General features: G+C 39.9%; 1 protein-coding gene across 1 annotated transcript in view; it reads left to right on the plus strand.

The window, feature by feature from the left end:
- Window positions 1-19,162, plus strand: part of VCAN (versican) — a 99,036-nt gene that overhangs the window by 74,852 nt on the left and 5,022 nt on the right. Inside the window, exons 10-12 of the mRNA XM_066339648.1 lie at window positions 703-816; window positions 7,375-7,533; window positions 8,755-8,837. Of these exons, the coding sequence (XP_066195745.1) occupies window positions 703-816; window positions 7,375-7,533; window positions 8,755-8,837 (356 nt within the window). The remainder of the gene's footprint in view (window positions 1-702; window positions 817-7,374; window positions 7,534-8,754; window positions 8,838-19,162) is intronic.

A 19,162-nucleotide genomic window follows, 5' to 3' on the forward strand; every position in this document is an offset into this window, starting at 1 on the left:
CAGGACTCCAAAATGAGTGAACCAGAACGAGCAGTTCATTTTTTGAAGATGGAGATGTTTGCAAAATCTATACGGCAGTTTACACTATGACTGTTTCAGAGGAACAGAACACATTAGGAAATTTCATATGATCTTTACAAAGAGACACACTAGCTTATAACTTGTGCAAAAGTGACCTGTGCTGAAAATAATTGTATAAAATTAACTTGTGCTCCAATTTAAAAGGTGAGGACAAAGTATTTTAGCAGCTAGAGGAGGCAGGGATAACATGTTATTTGTTTACTGTGCAAGACTATGAGTACTATGATGTTTTGTCCTTATCTCAATAAGATTAGACAAGAAAAAAATGAGAAATGCAAACCAAGGAGATTCCAGAGCCTGCTGGTCTGCAGACTGAAATTAGCAATGTGTTTAATGCTACATGATAAGATTTCCAATATTTGAGTTTCATGAAGATATTCAAGGTCCCTGGTGGTTAATGGGAACTTTTGTTGTGCCACACACACACAAGTCAGATTTTCTACCAGGAGAACGCTTCATGGCATTCCTCTTTCTCATCCACACAGTGACCACTGGAGTCTTTTGCAATGCTTCATTCTTCTGCTCTGAAGTGGTCCCAGTCACCAGCCTTACTAAGGCTGCAGAACTTTTCCCCCTTGGGAGCTGAGTGGGTGATGAAACCACTTTTATTTTCTGCCGCAGATATCGATGAGTGCCAGTCCAACCCGTGCCGGAATGGAGCCACGTGCATTGACGGCCTCAACACCTTCACCTGCCTGTGCCTGCCCAGCTACATCGGGGCTCTCTGTGAGCAAGGTAAGGGGTGTGTCCTCACCTGTGCTCTGAACACCCATTTCCAGCCCAAAATCCTTCTCCAGTAACAGGGCAAAGCCTCCTGAAAATGAGAAGGTGAAAGAAACCGACAAAAGTCTGTGAGAAGTCACCAGTGGTGAGGAGAGCTCCTAATTTTTGTTAGACTTCCCTGACTTGTGATTCAGAGTTTTTTCTCATCTCTCACTTTGCACAAGTCCTATCCACATGCTAACCTGAGTGAAAGTCATGTTGCCGTGTACAAAATATAAACAGATATATGGGGCAATTTCTGTGTCAAAACAACAGCTCTCAGGTTTTGCTTTTCAGCAACAGTTTTCAGGTGGCTCCAGAAAACTTATGCTGGCTTGCAAACTGTTGGGAAGACACACAGCAAGGCTTTCTCACTACTATAGTGATGCTTAATGAGTGGGAGCAAAGTTACTTTGTGGCTAAGTTTCTCTCTTAAAAAATTACATGTGGTGTAAATGATGTATTGGAACCCATCACCCCCAAAAAACATCAGTGAGATGTAGGAATAGTTTAATGAATAAGACAGATTGTATATTAAACCTCCGGGGATCACAGCTTTGACAACTTAATTCCACAGTTTTTGAAATTATTTGTGTGCTGAGATTATTTAGGAAAAGTAGGTGCAGTCTTATCATTACAAGGAGATTATAAAAGGCTTTCTAAGCTGAACAACTGAAATAAGATTGAATATCCAAATGTCTGTAGTTGTTAGAAAAGTGCCTGCAAGAAACTCCACTCTATTTACAGGAGACATTAAGCAAGATGCTTGCTCAATATGTGGGAGGAGGAATATGGTAGCAACATTTGTTCTGTCAATAAAATTAATGAAGGCATTTCCTTGGGAAAAAGAAATGGTGTATTACAATGTGCTTGCTAAACTTATGAAAATATGTTTTCCTTTTCCTTCAGCTGAATGATTTTTGTCACAGGTGAATGAACTAAACCTTTGGATTTGTTTAATTAATATTGTGTATTTTCATGTTTGTTTCTCAGCTTCAGTGAAGAACAATTTGCAAACTCTTCCAGATCAACCTATAGAGATCTGTTTGGTAAAGATGAAAAATCTCAGAGCTGGTCAGCTCCAACATTTTTACTGTTTAACCTTTTCAACAGTCTGGCTAACCTTGTAATTTGAGAAGGCTCTCTGAATCTTGTCTCCCAAATTAAAAATTGATAGTGTTTTCACACTGAAAGAAATAAATGTTCTCACTCCTTTCCTCCTCCCCTTCATTTCAGCAAATCCATAGCAGTGAGTGGCTCTGAGTGCCATAGTAGCTTTAAGCTGCTTTTTATGACCAACCTGAAACTGCGTTTTAGGTGGTTAATGGGAATATTTCCTAGTTTGTCAGTCAGAACTAGAGCTGTGCTCTCTCAGCTTTGGAATTTAAATTTCCTCCACTTAAAGTCCTGCAGTGGTTTTGGACTTGGGAAAAGGTTTTAGTGCCAAATTTCCACTCCACCAGACAAAATAAAACTGTGTTGGCGATTCAGACATGGTTGTCTGGCAAGCAGGCTTTATTTCAAGACATAAGTCCTGACCTCACTAGATTTAAAGACCAGCCAGGTCAACAGAATGGGCACCTCGGTGCCACAGGAAAGGTGGAGCTCAGCACACTGAGATTATATTTTATTGCCCTTTTTTTAAATTTTAAATAAATTATTCATTTTAGAAAGCTTAAAAAAATTAGGCTGAAGGGATTTCTTAGGCAAAGTGCTGAGCATTCAAAATGCCGTGGGAGGGAGTGGGAGCAGAGAGCGTGCACTGCCTTTGGAAATGAAGGTAAGAGTAGGAGATCACCATATCTACACTCACTACACTGGTGCAGAAGAAAATGCAGAGCTCAGAATTTCACCCAAATGTGCCTGTGGGACTGCTCTGCACTAAGGGATCTTTGACAAGGTGTGTCAGCATTTGGAGGGGAAGTGACCAGGGGACAGCACAGCTGCATGTCAGGGACCCCTGGCAGGTGGTGATGTTAAAGGAACCTTCTGGGTGATCTAATCCAGACTGAGGCAAATCAGTCCTGAGGCTCAGGGAGTTGGAACTGGCTCCCTGACAGCCCTTCCTCTTGCCAGGTGGAAAGAGTTCAGCAATCTGAGCCCAGGAACATCTTCCTGAAGAGAGCTGAATTTGTCAGATGTTAGAAATAGTGCAGCTGAAAGTTCCTTGAAACATTTGCCTTTAAACAAGATTGTTAACTTAGTTAAGACAGCACAACTTCTGGTGCAGATGAGATTAAAAGGGGCAAAATCCTCTTTTGCCCACCACCTCTATCTTTTCAAAGGAAAGATGCATATTCTGCTTGTCACTTGTTGACATTTTAATGTTGTCCCTTAAAATTAATAAATATCCTCAAAACACTTTTCCAAAGAGTGACAGGAGACTACAGTAAATCTTGATGTGAGTTTTATTCTACGGCATTCATTAGTCTTTCCATTGTCATCCCTCTGTGAAAAGCCTCTGTGACAACTCTCAGGAAATGGTAGAGACTTACAATTTGAACCTCAGTTTTAAGGGTGAGTTCTCTTTATGAGAATTGGATGAGCACCTCTGTGGATTTTCCTCTTCCTTCCTTGGCTGGCTAGAGTTTCCTTTTCTTTTTCTGCCCTAGCTAGTGTCTACCTGCTCTCAAGGAATGTTCTAAGCTTAAGGTTTGGCTTGCTTGCAGCTGGACATGTGAGCAAAATGGCACATGTGTGTTTGTAACAGGATGCGCCTCCTTGGGATAATTCAACCAGCTGCTCTCTTCCAGTTCTGAAAATAAAACAACTGTGGGTTTTAACCATTCTATCAGGAATTATGGGTTCTTATAACCCAAGTTCATTGTTTCAATGTCTGTGATTACTCCAGTCTCATTTAATTCACTTTGTTCCTCAGGCTTGTTTGGTTGGGGTTGAAATAATTGAGAAGGGCTCAGGGAAAAGATACTTTCTGAAAACAGATGGTCTCTTGCTGATGTATACCAGCTGAAAACCAATTGTTTTGGATATTTACTAGAGAAATGTTTTTCTCCTTGAGATGTGTGGGCTAACGGCCTCCAGCATTTCCTCATTAGCTGAAGGCAGAGAGTCACTGATAAAACTCACAGCTGAGTAAGACTCTCATTATGTTCTGTTACCTGTGTCAGTCTTTATTTCCTTTAAGCCTCTTCTGGAATTTCTTTAAAGACAATGGACCTATTGTCAACAGCTTTTTGAAAAAGGAGTCTCTATTTATGTACCAAACCTACAGAGCACTCTTTTTAAACGCAGTGTTTAGGGATGTTGTTACACATATTCATTTGCAATTACAGAGAACAGAAGCTGTAAGAGTAACTCCTTTGCACACACCACTGAAAACCCCGGTAAACTGTCATAAACCCTAGACGAGCTTTAAAGCATGATAAGTATGGTGAACAGTGTTTCAGTCTTTGCATCACATGCTGGAATAAGGTTACAGAAGTCTGTGACTGGGTACACAGTGAATGGGAAATATTGCATTCAATAAGTGCTTGTACCTACTGTGCTCACTGTGGTTGGGCCAGAAAATTTACAGTCACCTGCAATTAGTGTCTACTGGTTCAGTAAAGGCACTAAAAATTTATACCCATATGGAACTCTTTTTGTCACCCTTTCAGCTTTTTAATTGAGTAAAGATTGCACACCAAGGACAAAACTCTGCAGAGATGAAATGGTCCCCATAGTTTTACTTGCCTGGTTTGCATTTTTAACCCTCTATCATCTCAAATCTTCCTTTCCCTATTCGTTTTTTCCCTCTTCTTGTCAACTCTCCCCTAAAAAACCCAAAGCCAACCCCCCAAAATGCCAACAACAACAAACACCAAAAGCAAAATCCCCCCAAAATCAAACATCAGAATCCCCAACCACTCCCCCAACCCGAAACAAAAAAAACCTCTTTTCCAGTATCTAAAAACATCATGTATTTCATAATTTCATAGCCATAATTTCTGGGGGTTTGGGGGGAGAGTTTTTTTGGTTTTTGTTTTGTTTTGTTTTTGGTTTGGTTTGGGGGTTTTTGTTTTTGTTTGTTTTTAGATTTGGGATAAACACAGGTGCAGAAGTTAGTTAATTTTTCCTTTTGTCAGTGTTTGGCACCCTTGCCTTAAGAAGACAAATTATTTATAATTCATGCTCAGGCCATTATATCTAATTTTGTAAACACAGTCCTCTCAATTTTGTCTTTTCAAGCCTTCCCAATGGGCCTTTCAGTAGATCTTACCTCAAATCCTTCACTTCTTTCCTAGCAGAGGCATGGGAAGGTTCGATTCGTATAGCCTGGGAATCCTCTTTGACCAGGCTTTTCTCAGCTCCTTAGTATTATCTGACTTGTTTCCTGTGGGACAAAAGACTCCCTGAATAAGATAAATAATAAAATCTTAAGTGCCTTCACAAAAGACATAGGTCTGTTAGTCAGCCTTGTGTGGTTAAACAAATGTTCTAAAAAGCCCAAGCCAGACTAACCTTTAAAAATTACCTAGATGCCAGAGATTAAAGCTGTGTCTGCAGCCTGCATCTCACACAGAATACAAAGAGGGAAAAGATAAAAAAAACTAACAATTTGGTTATGTGGATTACATTCCTTTTTTCATAGCTGGGATGACTCAAGGAACAAGCAGTTTTCTAGAGTTCAACTTCCTGAAAATAGAAGGAAGATAATCAGTGTAAGCTTTATTACACTTTTGCATTTGGTACATTTATGTCAATACTGATGACTTTCGGGAAATTATTTTGACATCAGACTTCTAGGACAATGACTACATTATTAGTATCAGACAAATTCTGATAAGCCTCTAACATGATATGTTTGCACTTTGAAGTTCATTTATGTACATGTAAAATCTAGTTTGTGTCATGGGGAATTAAAAACCTTTCTTTGAAGAAATAGACAATTTCATGTGTCAGGATGGAAATGGCCTCTTCCTGCTGTGGAAAACTGTTTTTTAGATGGTAGCAGCTCAAACGTAAGTAATCCCTTGGTTAAGGTATTTGCAACCATCATCCCTTGGCATATACTGCAATATTTGGCTGTTTCTCTACTGAGGCAAAAAGAGCCCTTTTGGCCTAAGCATCTTATTGACCACCGACTGCATTGACTGAAAATGAAAAATCCAGTTCCCAGCCCAGAATTTCTCCATAACTCTGGAAATGCTGGAACAGTTTTCTTCAGATATCTTTTTGCTTGAGGGACTGATAATATTTGTTGGGAAGTGGCTGATTCCTGGTGGGTGGGTGGGGTGGGAGAGGCCAGGCCTTGTGTTTCTGTTCCTCAGCATCCTGAGGCTCCTCAAGGTGAGCCATCCTGTACTGAGATAGCTGTGGCAGAAACATGCTGTAATCTTGTGCTGAAATGTCCTCTATGGTGCCATTGCATCTGTCACGGCTTGAAACTCTCTGCCTTTCCTCTGTTGCTTCTCCTGCTCCTCCCTAAAACTCTCTCTTATCACTGGCAAGTCCTTCCCACTCTCAAGCACAGCTCAGACACATTTAGACATCACTCTTGTTTTATTCATGTTATTAAAGCTGATTTTTTTTCCTGTGATTCATCCCTGCAGAAGCAAACTTGGAATTGAAACTCTTCGTTTTTGTCATCTGTTTACAGCTGCCTAACCTTGACAGAATCATTAACATCAAATCCACGGGTTGTTCCTGTTCCAAGGCTTGAGTTTATTTCTCTTTGAGCTAAAGGATGTAGTGGCTGGTGTGAAATCTCTTGCGATGTATTCTTTTCAGCACCTTGCCTCATGCAAGCACAGACAACATTCAATTTCATTACTTTGTATTTCACCTTGAAAACCTCCTAACAAATTGGTGCCTAAAATTGACTTCATCAAGGACAATGGGTTTTAGCAGGGAGGTTTTGGAGGTCTGAGTTGAGAAAGATAGTATTGCAGCTTTGCTTCTGTGGGCTGAAAATCACAATAATTTCCCTTCATATAGTTTTCATTTATCAGTTTCTTTCAAACATACGTTAGTACAGTCACTTGAAGAACTATTTGTCCTTGCAAGTAAAAATTCCCATCCCCACATACAGGCTCAGAAAACTGATGAAATGTAGGTTCACTGCAGTCCAACATCCAGTCACATCAACCATCCAGGGTTATAGATGAAGATGTTCTCCTGAAATTTCCCAGATTCAACTTAATTCAATCAGTGGAAACCCACAAAGTTTCCAGTTGCAATTATATGCCTTAGATAAGTAATATTCTTGCAGTTTATGCTGAAAGTGGGTAAACAGAACTGCCTGAAAGTGAGGTCTCGAGGATGGGTGTACTGAAACTGGGTAAGCAGGACTACCTGAAAATGAGATTTGATACGAGTGAGTGATTTTGCATGCCTTAACAGATGGGTTTTTCTCAAAATTTTGTCCCACAGAAAATCTGTTAGTGTGGGTGAGAAGTTCCTGGGTTTGGTGCATTGACCAAATGAGGCTGGTTTTTGTGCACTGATCAAATGTGCTCCATTTTGGTTTACTGATTCAACGTTCCTTGTTTTGGTGCATTGACAGGGATGTGCTTTGTCTATTTGCTGCAGACACAGAGACCTGTGACTATGGCTGGCACAAGTTCCAGGGGCAGTGCTACAAGTACTTTGCGCACCGGCGCACGTGGGACACGGCGGAGCGGGAGTGCCGCCTGCAAGGAGCGCACCTGACCAGCATCCTGTCCCACGAGGAGCAGATCTTTGTCAACCGTGCGTACCCATGGCGTTCCTCTGCCTCACATCTTGGGGGCCACAACAGCAGAGAGATCTGAACGTTCCAGGGAGTGTCCAAAGGAGGGGTGTGGAGATGGGGAAGGGTCTATACCGGAGCCGAGGTTACTTGTGCAGTTCAGCTGGAGAAGTGGAGACTGAGATCAGACCTCCTTGCAGTTTCCAACATTCTCTGAGGGGCATCTCTGATCTCTGCTGCCTGTGACAGGGACAGGACCTGAGGGAATGGCACTGAAGTTGTATCAGGGGACGTTTATGTTGGATTTCAGGTAAAGGTTCTTCCCCCAGAAGGTGCTGGGCACTGCTCAGGCTTCCTAGGGAACAGGCACAGCCCTGAGGCTGCCAGAGCTCCAGGAGTGTTTGGACACTGCTCCCAGGGATGCACAGGGGGGATTGTTGGGGTGTCTGCGAAGTGCCAGGATCTGGACTGATGGCCCCTGTGGGCCGCTTCCAGCTCAGGGTGTTCTGTGACTCTAAACATGAGAGATCACTGAGGGTTTAGAACTGTTAAGATCTCCTCCTCACCACTCAGCTTTTACATCTCCAACTTAAAACATACTTTTAGAATGTTTAAATGGCATGCCTTATGTTATAAATGTTTACTTCTGCAATTAATACAAGTTCTCTATCTATATTAAGTTATTATTTGTTAAATAGAAAATACTTTTTGGGGGGAAGGATGAAAAGAGGAACTTTTGTTTTGGCATTGAAAGTTTTTGAAGCATTTTTTTTTTCTGGAGACTTAAGGTATTTTGTGCAGATTGTGCAAACCAACACCACCACATATCATGTTAGTTAAGCATAAAGAAATAGTTGCTGTGTCATATTGTAAATTTTAGACAACACTGGTCACAGCCTAACCAAAACTTGAAAAATGTGGATTAGAATATGTGATTTTTTTTCTTTTCTTCCCCTCATATGTTCTCAGGTAGGAAATTAATTCTCTTTGCCTTTGTAGACATCACTGGGAGTGAAGAGACAGGGCTGTATAAAACTGTTAGATGAGAATCTGCATTTTTATATACATCCCAAATTAAAACCAAAAAAGCTGAAAAAGAGCCTCTAAACCAGTCATAAGCACAAAGAGCAGAATAATCTTAAGAACAGGATGTCTGATTCATTCTGCATAAAATTATTTTCTTTGGTGAAGCCTCTTCCATTTATGGGAAGGTTAATAAAAATACCCTTCTGATTCCCTAGGTATTGGCCATGACTACCAATGGATTGGCCTCAATGACAAGATGTTTGAACGTGATTTCCGCTGGACTGATGGTAGCCCACTGGTAAGATGCCTTCAAGCTGAAATCACTGATTCATTTCTTTTTGTGGTGGCTTAGTAAATTCCCAGTAGTAATGAGGGAACCTGCATTAATAAAAAAAAAAAAATCCCCTGTCACTAAAATCAGATCCAAGCAAACAGCCAGTAAATTCATTTTAGGACAACTGATATTTTGTGGTTTAGCTCTAAGGTCTTGTTCTTAGCTCCTGTTATTGTATGTGTTGGAACTCTCAAAGGTTGCAAACAGAAATACTAAAAAATGTGAGACTGTGGTAATTTAAGAGTCTCTGCTGGAGCTGGTTTGTCTTGTGCAAGCCATGTGTGGCAATTCTCACTCACCAGGATGCATTTTTGTGATGATCTGGCATTCAAGCTCTTGCTTTTGCTGGGTCTCTGGGGTGCACAGAGGAGCCTCACAAGTATTTCTGGAGCCTGCTTTGTGTGGCAGCTCTGCAGTAGCCATCCTTAGCTGGTTCAGGATGCCTCTAACCCATAATTCACCCATAAAATTTTAAGATGCTGTTGATACCTCTTGCTAACCTGAAACAAAAGGGAAAATCAGCTGAAGGAGAAGGAAAACATCTTCATCCACCATCAATGAATCTAAATCAAGGAGCTGATGTACATAGGAAATAATCAAACTCTTCCCCATTCAAAATAATCTCTTCTGTAGGAGGAACTGGTGATTTTTTTGCTGTTGTGTGCCCAGTGAACAACATTACATTAAGAAAAGGTCCAAACTGATCATTATTCTCCCTTACAAAAAAACAGTTGTGAACTTTTAAATCAGAGAGCATCTGGACACACCTGTTGTTGCTGCAGGCCAAGTGGCTGCAGCTGGTGTAGAAAGACACCTGGGGTAAGGCAGGCTTCATTTATTGCCATTTCATATAAATAACAAGATCTTTAAAGTGCTTTGAAATGATTTATAAATGAGACATTTCTTGAGGAATGGTGGGTGGCAGGTGACAGCAAAGAGGAGTGGGAAATAGTGGCAAAACTTTCTGCTGTCTCACAGCATCTTGAGTGGTATCAAGGCACCCATTGGTGGTTCCAGATATTAAGTGTAAAATAAGATAAATGCTTATATATATTCCAAAGACAGAGTTGTTGTGCCACTGATTAATCACTCTGGTCTAGTGGTAAGTGCCCCTGCCCATGGTCCCTCCCAGTCCAAACCATTTTATAATTCCATGAATTTGAGGAAAAGTTAAATTAGAGCTGAGATCCCATTTTTTTAATTCAGACTACTGACTGAATGGGGCATTATATTTGTACTGTAGTTTTCAATTTTATGAAGTTAAGATATTCTAGGAGCAGAGTGGTACCATCTGTCCAGCAGATTTCTGTTTCGATTGATCTTTTTTTCCACCTTATTTTTCTTTCATTTTTAACAACTTCCCTCTGTCTCTTCCTTCGGAAACAATTTAGGTGTCTCTTGAAATCATTTATGTTCATTGCTTCAATACATTTTCTTCATAACTTATTCCATATGGTTTCTGGATCCCATGGTTCTGAGCAGCTGCCTCATTTGTTCCTTTTTCCCTGGCTTTTAACTTATTTCTCATACTTTCTAACCACTTTTGTTGTTACAGTGATTTATTACTTCTCTAGTAAGTAATAGGAATGATAACATAATTAAATATATGCATCCAATCTATTTCCCTAGATGTCCTAAAATTGCAGTGAATTTAAGTACTAGGCAGGTAGAAAAATTGCCTCTTTTATGTGTGTGCTGGTAAGCAGAATTCATGATGGCTTTAAATGCATTAGCATAATTTGTGATCATAAAAATCAGAATTATTACACCAACATTCAAGTTCTGAGTTTAGAGGTGGCTCTTCCTATCACCAAAATTTAAATAGCCTTGATATGTTTAGTGTATCAGGGTGCATCTGTATTCAGCTTTCTAGATTTGTTTCCCAACTTTATGCACTCTCCAAAAAATATTATCTATCCATAATTCTATTCAACACTTCTGCCATGGGGGAAAACTTGTCAGGCCTGCTAGGGATCCCCTGATATCAGTTTTCATGGAGATACTATCAGAAAAGTGATTGTGCAGCTACAAGTGGTGCACATTCATCTTTATCTTGATACTTCTTTGAATTTTCTCCAGTAACAGTTTGGTTCAATCCAAAAAATCACACTTGTATGACTTTATTAAGTTCTATGGATTAAAAATAAACCCGTAGTTGTTCTGATGTAGACTTAAAAGAAAAAGCAAATTGACAACAACAACATCCACATCAAGATGTGTTGTGGGTGACAAGTTTCTCTTTCATATAAATTTTCTTTCTGAACCAAAAAAAGCTCCTAGAACTGGGTATTGGGAACCCTTGAAACACACTGGAGACACTGAAAAAGGTTTATACTACTTTGGTACTCATTTCCCACCAACATAAGGAAACCAACAGAAATATCTTTTGCCAGATATTTTATCGGCAGTTTTGAGAAAAGGGATAAAATACTTTTTTTTTTTTTTTTCTTTGCAACTAAAATGTTTTTCAGCCAGCGGGTTCAGTGGAAGGAAATCGTTAATTTTTGGACATTTTCTGTCCCTGACAAGTTGTGTTTTTCCAGACATTTTTAAACTGAGCCCAAGAGCCAGCCACCATTAAACATGATATTTAGGCAAAGCATGTAAATAAGAATATAGAATTAAGGTTTTTACTGGGAAACCTACACTGAAGCTAAAGTAGCCTTGTCAGGCTCTCAGCTCTTCTGAAAAAGTCTGTGTAGGTGCTTAATAGTGGACTACATATAGCCAGCCACTTTTGATAGGTTGGAATTCTTCCTTTCTCAACCCTATAGAAAATACTCTCTGTTAACAATTCATCAAAACGAGCAGCAGCAGTGAACCTCCCCCTCCCCCTGAAAAAAACCCACCCTTTATTCCTCTGCACATTTTTTGAGCTTCAACTGGAATTTATGTTGAACTTGGAAAAATTATTCCAGTAAGCAAATTTTGAAAAAAAATGAAGAGTGATCTTGTAAATTCACATACTGGCTTTTAGAATTACTGGAGGAAAATGTTGGTGTCTTGAATAATGAAGCAAGTACAACCAAATTCACTGAGAAAGTAAGGAATAGTATTTAAATATTTTCAGCCCATATGACTTTTGTCCATATTTGCATTGAGTCTGCCTGTTTTCTATTAAAAAAACCTGCAAAACTCTTAGGACAAGAAAAATTATCCTAACAAAATAGAAACAGCCCCACTTCTGAATCACAATATTGGAAGCTCTGCTCCTGAATAGAGAATTAGAGGAGGCTTTTTGATCTACCTCACTGAAATATCTGATGTATTGTTATCTGTGATGTTTTAGGGTGAGGGGGCTGGCAAGTTTATTTCTTAACTGTAAAGTGGTTTTAATTCAAAACTAGTTAGCAGTTTCCTGCCTTTCAGGCAAAATAGCACAATCTTGTGCAGATGAAGCCGCACCATCTGCTGGCAAAACACACATTTTCAGCTTCTAGTACCCACTGCAACCCAAACACAGGGTTCTTCTACGCTTGAGAAGAGCAAAATTACTCAAATAAAGGGATTGTGTCCCACTTCTCATCCCCTAAAGTTTAACTGTCAGCTCAGGTGGCACTTTCCATAAAGAAAATGGTTTCCAGGTAACTGGTCTATCGTTACAGGATTTTTTTTGGCCAGACAAATTTTTTTATATTTATCTTTCTTTTTTTGAATTTTCTTTAAAAAACAAATTGGGATCTTCTTGGCTAAAGCCAGAATTTATCTTCAAAGTGCTCCTCCTTGGCTAAGCTTAGGGCACATTGTCCTATAAGCAGAATAAAATAGGCTATAATTACAGTAAGCTGTGAGATCCAAAGCTGATCATATGTATCTGTTTTTTTTCTGTTTTGCTGTGCCGTATCTGGGTGGCAGAGAATAATCTTCTCTCATCTACATTGTGTCTCTGCTCTCTCTGGTGCTTTTGTTTGTTTGTTTGTTTGTTTTTGAAAGAACTTTTCAGTGTTTCCATTGGTTGGGAGAGGTGGAATTCATGTTCTGGAGCTGATAAGCCACACAGTGGAACAATTTTTGAGGCAAAATAACAACACCTTTTTCGTATGAATGGCAAGGAGTTGTTGCACCTTTCCTTTTTATATGAAGGGGAAGGAGTTGTTGGCAGCTGTCTTAGTATGGCACAAAGTGTGTGTCCTTTCAGGAAACCCAGATCCTCCCATGTGGAGCAAGTTCAGTGAGAGCTGGAGGTGAAGGGCCACTGACACAAGCCTGGGACTGGGAACATCACCTGAAGTTGCGTGGATGAGCAGTAAGCTGCAAGCTTTGGCAAAACTTTGGCAAAACTTTGGCAAATCTGCCTGGTCCCTGATTTCAGATAATTTGTACCAAAAGTGAAGGTGGTGAGAGCAGGCCCTGAGGTGCGTTTGGAGAACTCGCAGCACCCCAGTTCTTTTAGAGCTTTGTTATTCATTACTTCCTGAAAATCAAGCCAATTTCTGTTCAAGACATTTCAGGTACAATTACATTGATAGATTCAAGAGGCAGGAGAGAATAATATACTGTTTTTTAGAGCATGTTTTGTTAGCTCTGCTTTTCTTCTGTTCAGGGTAGTTATAGGAGTGTTCTGTTTGCTTTAGTGTGGAAGAACATTATTTACCCTCTGATTTACATTCTACAGTGCAATGAAAATCGCTATATATAGTCTTCATTTACATTTAGAAAACTACAGAAACTAAATTGTTCTTGCAATTTACTCTAGATTTTTCTCCCAGCATTTCTCTAACAGTCAACAACTTTTTAAAGTATCTATTATCTATAAGGCTATAAGCAGTAAAAAACAAACACATTTTGGAAAAAAACATGGTGATGCAGGAGAAGGAAGCAAGGCCCAAACACTCCCACAACTTGAGTGAGCAGAGGAATTTGCCTACTTGGATCTTTTTATACTTTAAATCTGATGCAATACAAACTACAGAACAACAAAACTTACGTTATCAGAAGAGGCATTTAATAATTGATCAAAGAGAGAGAGGACACAACAGGACACATGAAAATACGCCAGAGAAATTGAATTTAAATAACTCACTTAGCTCTTTGAATGGTAACTTTTACAGATGTAAAGCACACCCATCCAAACAGAAAAAAAAGAAAGAAAAAAAAAATCTGGTGTTGCTTTTGGCAGCTCCCCCTTTGTGTTTGCTAAGGACCCTTGTGAGCAGGCACAGCAGACAAGGAGCCCTTTGCTATTCATGTTATGGATTAAGCACATACAGCAACTTGGGGCTGTGCCCAGGACCCCCTCCCCACGAGGGGGGTTATTCACATCCCCTGGAAAACGCTGCTGATAATTAGTGCTTTGTAGGGCGGTGAGCTCACTCCCATTACATAAGATTACTGCTGTAATAAGGAGCTGGCCAGTGTCTGTGGCCAGATTGTCTGTCACTGGGAGAATGCTGCCAGCCAGGAAAGGGGCGGGCATATTGCCACTTTTAAAGCTGTCCAGAGACCCTGCCTTGGCTTTCCCTCCCCTTCAGCGCCCGTGTGCTTATGCTTTGTGTTCTGCAAAGCTGGTTCCTCAGGTTGTCAGCGTTAGGTAGCTACATTAAAATAAAAAAAATATCAAAACTTTAAAAAAAGAAGGAAAACAATCCAGAAGCTTAATTCTGGTGAAAGCAAAGCCCTCTCTTTTCCTTCCTTTATTAGTTGGTGAATCAGATGGCTTTAACTTCAGCAAATCTGTAACTGCACCCCTCTCAGAAAGAGTAAATTCATTGAACACAAACACAGAAAAAAACCCAAAACCTTCAAAAGGCTTAGAGTATTGTACTGAAGGAGTCTGCCTCTGAGGGTTAAGTAAAGCAAACAAACTAAAAAAGTGCTGTAGTCAGCTGCAAACAAAAAGCTCATTGTACCCATGTCCCACAGGATCCTTGGAGAAGGAGATTTTAAACCTACCAAATGTTTTGGTTCTGTGGTGCAGTCAGTCATTATGGCCTCTTTTTAAGATGTTCATTTGACCCATGTTTAAATGGAGGAGAACTATATACTGTTATTAATGACAGGTATATTTTTTGTTCAAGATGTCATAATGAGGGCCTCTCGGAAAAAGTGGGGGTTTGTTTTGTTTTTACCGGGGGGTCAGCAGTTACTTCAGAGACTTGTTACTGTTGGGCTGAAATTACTCGTCACTCTGGGCTAAAATTCTTGGACAGCTTCAAACCTGCAGTAATCGTTGATGACAAAGTGCAGGATTTTTTTTTCGCCCAAGTGGCTCTCCTGGTAGCTGTGCACAAAAAGATTAAATCACACCCCATATCACAATTTGCATCACGCTGCTAATATATATTCATGTCAAAGTGGCTCCAAAACAAATGTGAATTGCATCAAACCAGCACTTTCCACCCTACTTTCTTTGTCACTCATTTTTAACATGATTTCTCAGCTGCTAAACTGACTTCTGAGAGCCCATCACACACAGCACACCCTGAAAATTGAACTGTACATTGTGTGATGAAAGCTACTATTCTGAAAACAAAACATGGTAGTGAGCAGGTGAAATCCATGGCTTCATTTAGCTTTGGAAGAGTTAATGAAAGAGTTGTCTTTTTGGAATAATTATAATTTTGGAGCACTCTGGGCTTTGGAGAAAGTAGACAGCGTCATCTAGTGGGGGATTCACTGCCATATTCCCCGTTTTCTGCTTCTCATGGAAAAATGGTCGTTCTATGTTACTGTTTTAAGAACATCCCAGAGCTAGTCATCTGCTCCACTATACAATCCTTTCTTCCCAAAACTATAGGCCTGTTGGTGCTTTTATGTTTCAGTTTCATCAGGTAGCCTTTTTTTCCACTGTTTGAATTGCAATTCATTAGATTTCTTTCCCAAAATTTTTCTTTTTGCAGACCTCTTCCTGCTTATTCAATCTGCATTCCCTTCTTGTTGATACCCATAGATGGGTAGAATTTCTAGAATCCCTTTCTTTTTTGCAAACTGCACAGGACTCAAAAAGTTTTCCAATACATTCCATCTCTCTGTTACCAAAAAACCCAACCCCTGCAAGTGAAATCTTTTGCAGGAGTAGTCAGCAAAGCTCTCCTGGGAGTTTGTCTTGCTCACAGTGTGACTCAGTCATGGGAAGTGTTGGGTTCCTGCCTAGTCCAAACCCTGCCAGTTTCCCAAATTCTGTGCAAATAAAACTCAGATTAGGAGCTAAAGAGAAGGCATTCAACCAGAACGTAAAAAAAGCATCAGGATGACTACGTGACTAGAGTGTGTACTTGTGGATTGTCTTCAAATTGGTTTGAGTTTCTGCCAGCAAAGATTTATGAACACACTTGGTCGCTCCTTCTGGTAATTATTTTAGCATCTGTCTGAATCCTGCATATGATCTTCCCTATGACTGTCCCCCTTAGGGCATGACCCTTGCCTTAAATCAAGGTGGGTGCTTAAACTCTCATTGAATGTAGTTTTTAATCTCCAGAAATCTTTTGATGAATTCTGTCAGACTTCTTCCATTTGTAAAATTAAACAGAAAAATCCTTTGCAGGACTGGAGGGAATTTTAGTCTTACAGAGCTTGCACTGTAAGATAACTTATTGTCTTTCCCATATAAAAATACAATTAAATACTAGATGACCTTAATGGAAGTATTTCATATGTTGCCAAATCTTCACAGAAATCTGGTTGATTTTTTTTCCTATGGAAAAGAAATGCAACCTTGCTTAAACTTTCCAAATGTCTCCTGTAAGAGCATCAGTGCTGTACAGCAGCATGAGTCACAAATGAGGTTTCCTGGACTGATTCATGTGCTCATTGTAACCTCGTGCTGATCTTGTTGAAGTTCAGCCACTGAGTAATTCCCGAGACTCACTGTAAGTGAGATGTAATTTTTACTTAAACTGTCCAATTATAACAACCCCCACAGTGAGGGACTTATTCAGGGCCTTTACTGATAAAGATGCCTAAGACTTTGTCTGCTATTGTGTTGAAGAAAAAAAAAAGAAAAAGAAAAAGAAAAAAAAGTGTATGTTCCTGTTCTTATCAGAGCTGTGACAAGAGAAGAAATGGGTGACAGTAAGTTTTGCAATGGTGGTTTCAGCTTAGTTATAGATACCAGGCAGGAAATGTTGCTTCACTTTTAGATGAAATGGCACAGAAAGTCCAGCCAGTCCCTGCCTCTTCAATTGTTGTTTTTTCTTTAATTTGCCTCATTAGTCTTGTATTAAGGAGGAATCAGATAGGGAGGTAGCTAGAATGAAATAAAATTAAAATCACAACTGCAAGTTCCAAAAAGTGCCAAGACAGATTTGTAAACACAGCTTATTTAAACATGCTGAAAACATGTTTCCTTTCCCCAGAAGGAAAAGCTTTAACCTGTAAATCTCAATAGATGTATTTCAAGTAAATTATTTCCTAGATTCAGTCCTGTGCAGAAGATTACTGGCCTTTACACAATACCGAGGTCAAGCAGTAAAGTTTTGTTAGCATCAGTGGTTTTTTTTAATTGTGCTTCATTAAACACAATGCTTGTTGGCTATTTTGGGATGTAAAATCCGATTGATTGATCTCAGGCACTTGATGTGCCTCTTGGATATAAAAGAAATGGCTGACATTTCCAGAGGAGTGTCTCAAAGCTGAGATACTCCTGGATTCACCTGGGTAGTGCAAGCACCTGTAAGACCTGAGTGGATTACCCATTAGTAAGGAAATGAGCCCGTCAAGAAAGGCTGCTTGTCTGAGATTTTAAATAACAAATCTCCTACAAGATGGGGTCTTGTCCATGACAGGAAGATTATTCTCCTTCTCTTTAATATGCAGCCACCTGAATGAGAATAGGTAGTGACCGGCTAATAAAATTTTCTGCTTTACAGCTTTTGCTATAGTCCTGTTTTTGTTTTAGCTCATTTAATGTGACAAGTCAGTCTGCCACCCAGCACAACTGCGAATTTATGTGGTGCCATATAAGGAAATCCTCCCCCAAAATGTGGAACTTAATAAGGTCCTCGTGGGCTTTTGAAGCCATGATATCAAAACTCTTACTGTGAGGCAAGAGATCACATTTCCCCTGTTTTGTGGCCTGTGAGTGGCCAGCAAAGTGCATCTTCTAGTGCCATGTAGGAAGCCCGAAGAGCTGAATCCCAACTCAGCTCCCACTCTGTCATGGACCATCTACACTCTACAGGAAAATTTTCAGGGCTTTTAAACAGAGAAAGACAGAACAAAGAAATACAATGTGATAGAGAAGGCTTTGATTTCAACAATAAAACTGGAAAAGTACAAATTAGATTAACTAGTACAGTGTAATTAAAAGCATAGATAGCATAAACTCCAGTTTTCATCCTGAAATGATAGTCAGGCAGACTCCCCAAGGACCAAATGAAGGTACGGGGGCCAAACTCCTGTCCCTGGGGCTAAGTCCTGCAGTCACCCGATTACACAGAAACCTCAAGCTTTTGAGGTAAAGTTCCCAACCACCGTGTGTCATGGAGGGTGTGGAGAGCTTTGCAGTGTGGGTGGTGCAGTGGTGCCTGCCGGAGCCTCAAGTCTGCGCTTGATTAAAGACAGGTGACGGTAAATAACACAGAGAATAAAAAAAATCAGCCGATTTTGGTATCAATTGGACAGGGCTTGGAACAACATGGTCTGGTGGAAGGTGTCCCTGGCCATGGCAGGGGGTGAGACTGGATGATTTTAAAAGTTCCTTTCGACCCAGACTATTCTGAGATTCTGTGATTGCTCTGGACCTCCCCCCACCCACAGCGGCCTCAGCTGGAGGACAAGTGTGGTCAGCCAAACTTCCTCTGAAGTACATTTTGAGTTTTTTACATAATTAAGATTATATGTCCAGAAATGCGCATTCTAGAAGTGCTTTGCATTTTAATACAATGTAAAAATTCGTGTTTGTTGTTGCAATGTTTCTTAAAAACCAGAGTGGTGATGGTTGCACTCTGTGCAATCACCCAGTATAAATATTTCTGATAAGGACTAAAAACCTTACAGCAACTTTTCTTGCATGTATTCACTAAGTATTTGATTCTATTTAGGTTTTGTCTTATGAATGATATAGCTAGGAGCATTGCCAAAGGTTTTTTCCCATTATTTTTTTGCTGATATGGGTTTACTGGAGATGATTCAGTCACCTAGATATACACTAGTGAAAGCCAGATTCATGACTATGCTCATGCAAAGATTTAATTCATAAGAGAAAAACAAAATATTAGTTTATTTGTCTAGTATCCTATTCTACTCAAATTGTGAGAATCTCCTTGTATCATTGTCCCCTTATCAGTGTCTAAAGAAGGAATTGAAAAACTGCAGAGGGGCTGGGTGGAGATCTGAGAAAGCAATTCAAC

Source organism: Sylvia atricapilla, chromosome Z (assembly GCF_009819655.1).
Source record: "Sylvia atricapilla isolate bSylAtr1 chromosome Z, bSylAtr1.pri, whole genome shotgun sequence".
Classification (NCBI taxonomy): Eukaryota; Metazoa; Chordata; class Aves; order Passeriformes; family Sylviidae; genus Sylvia; species Sylvia atricapilla.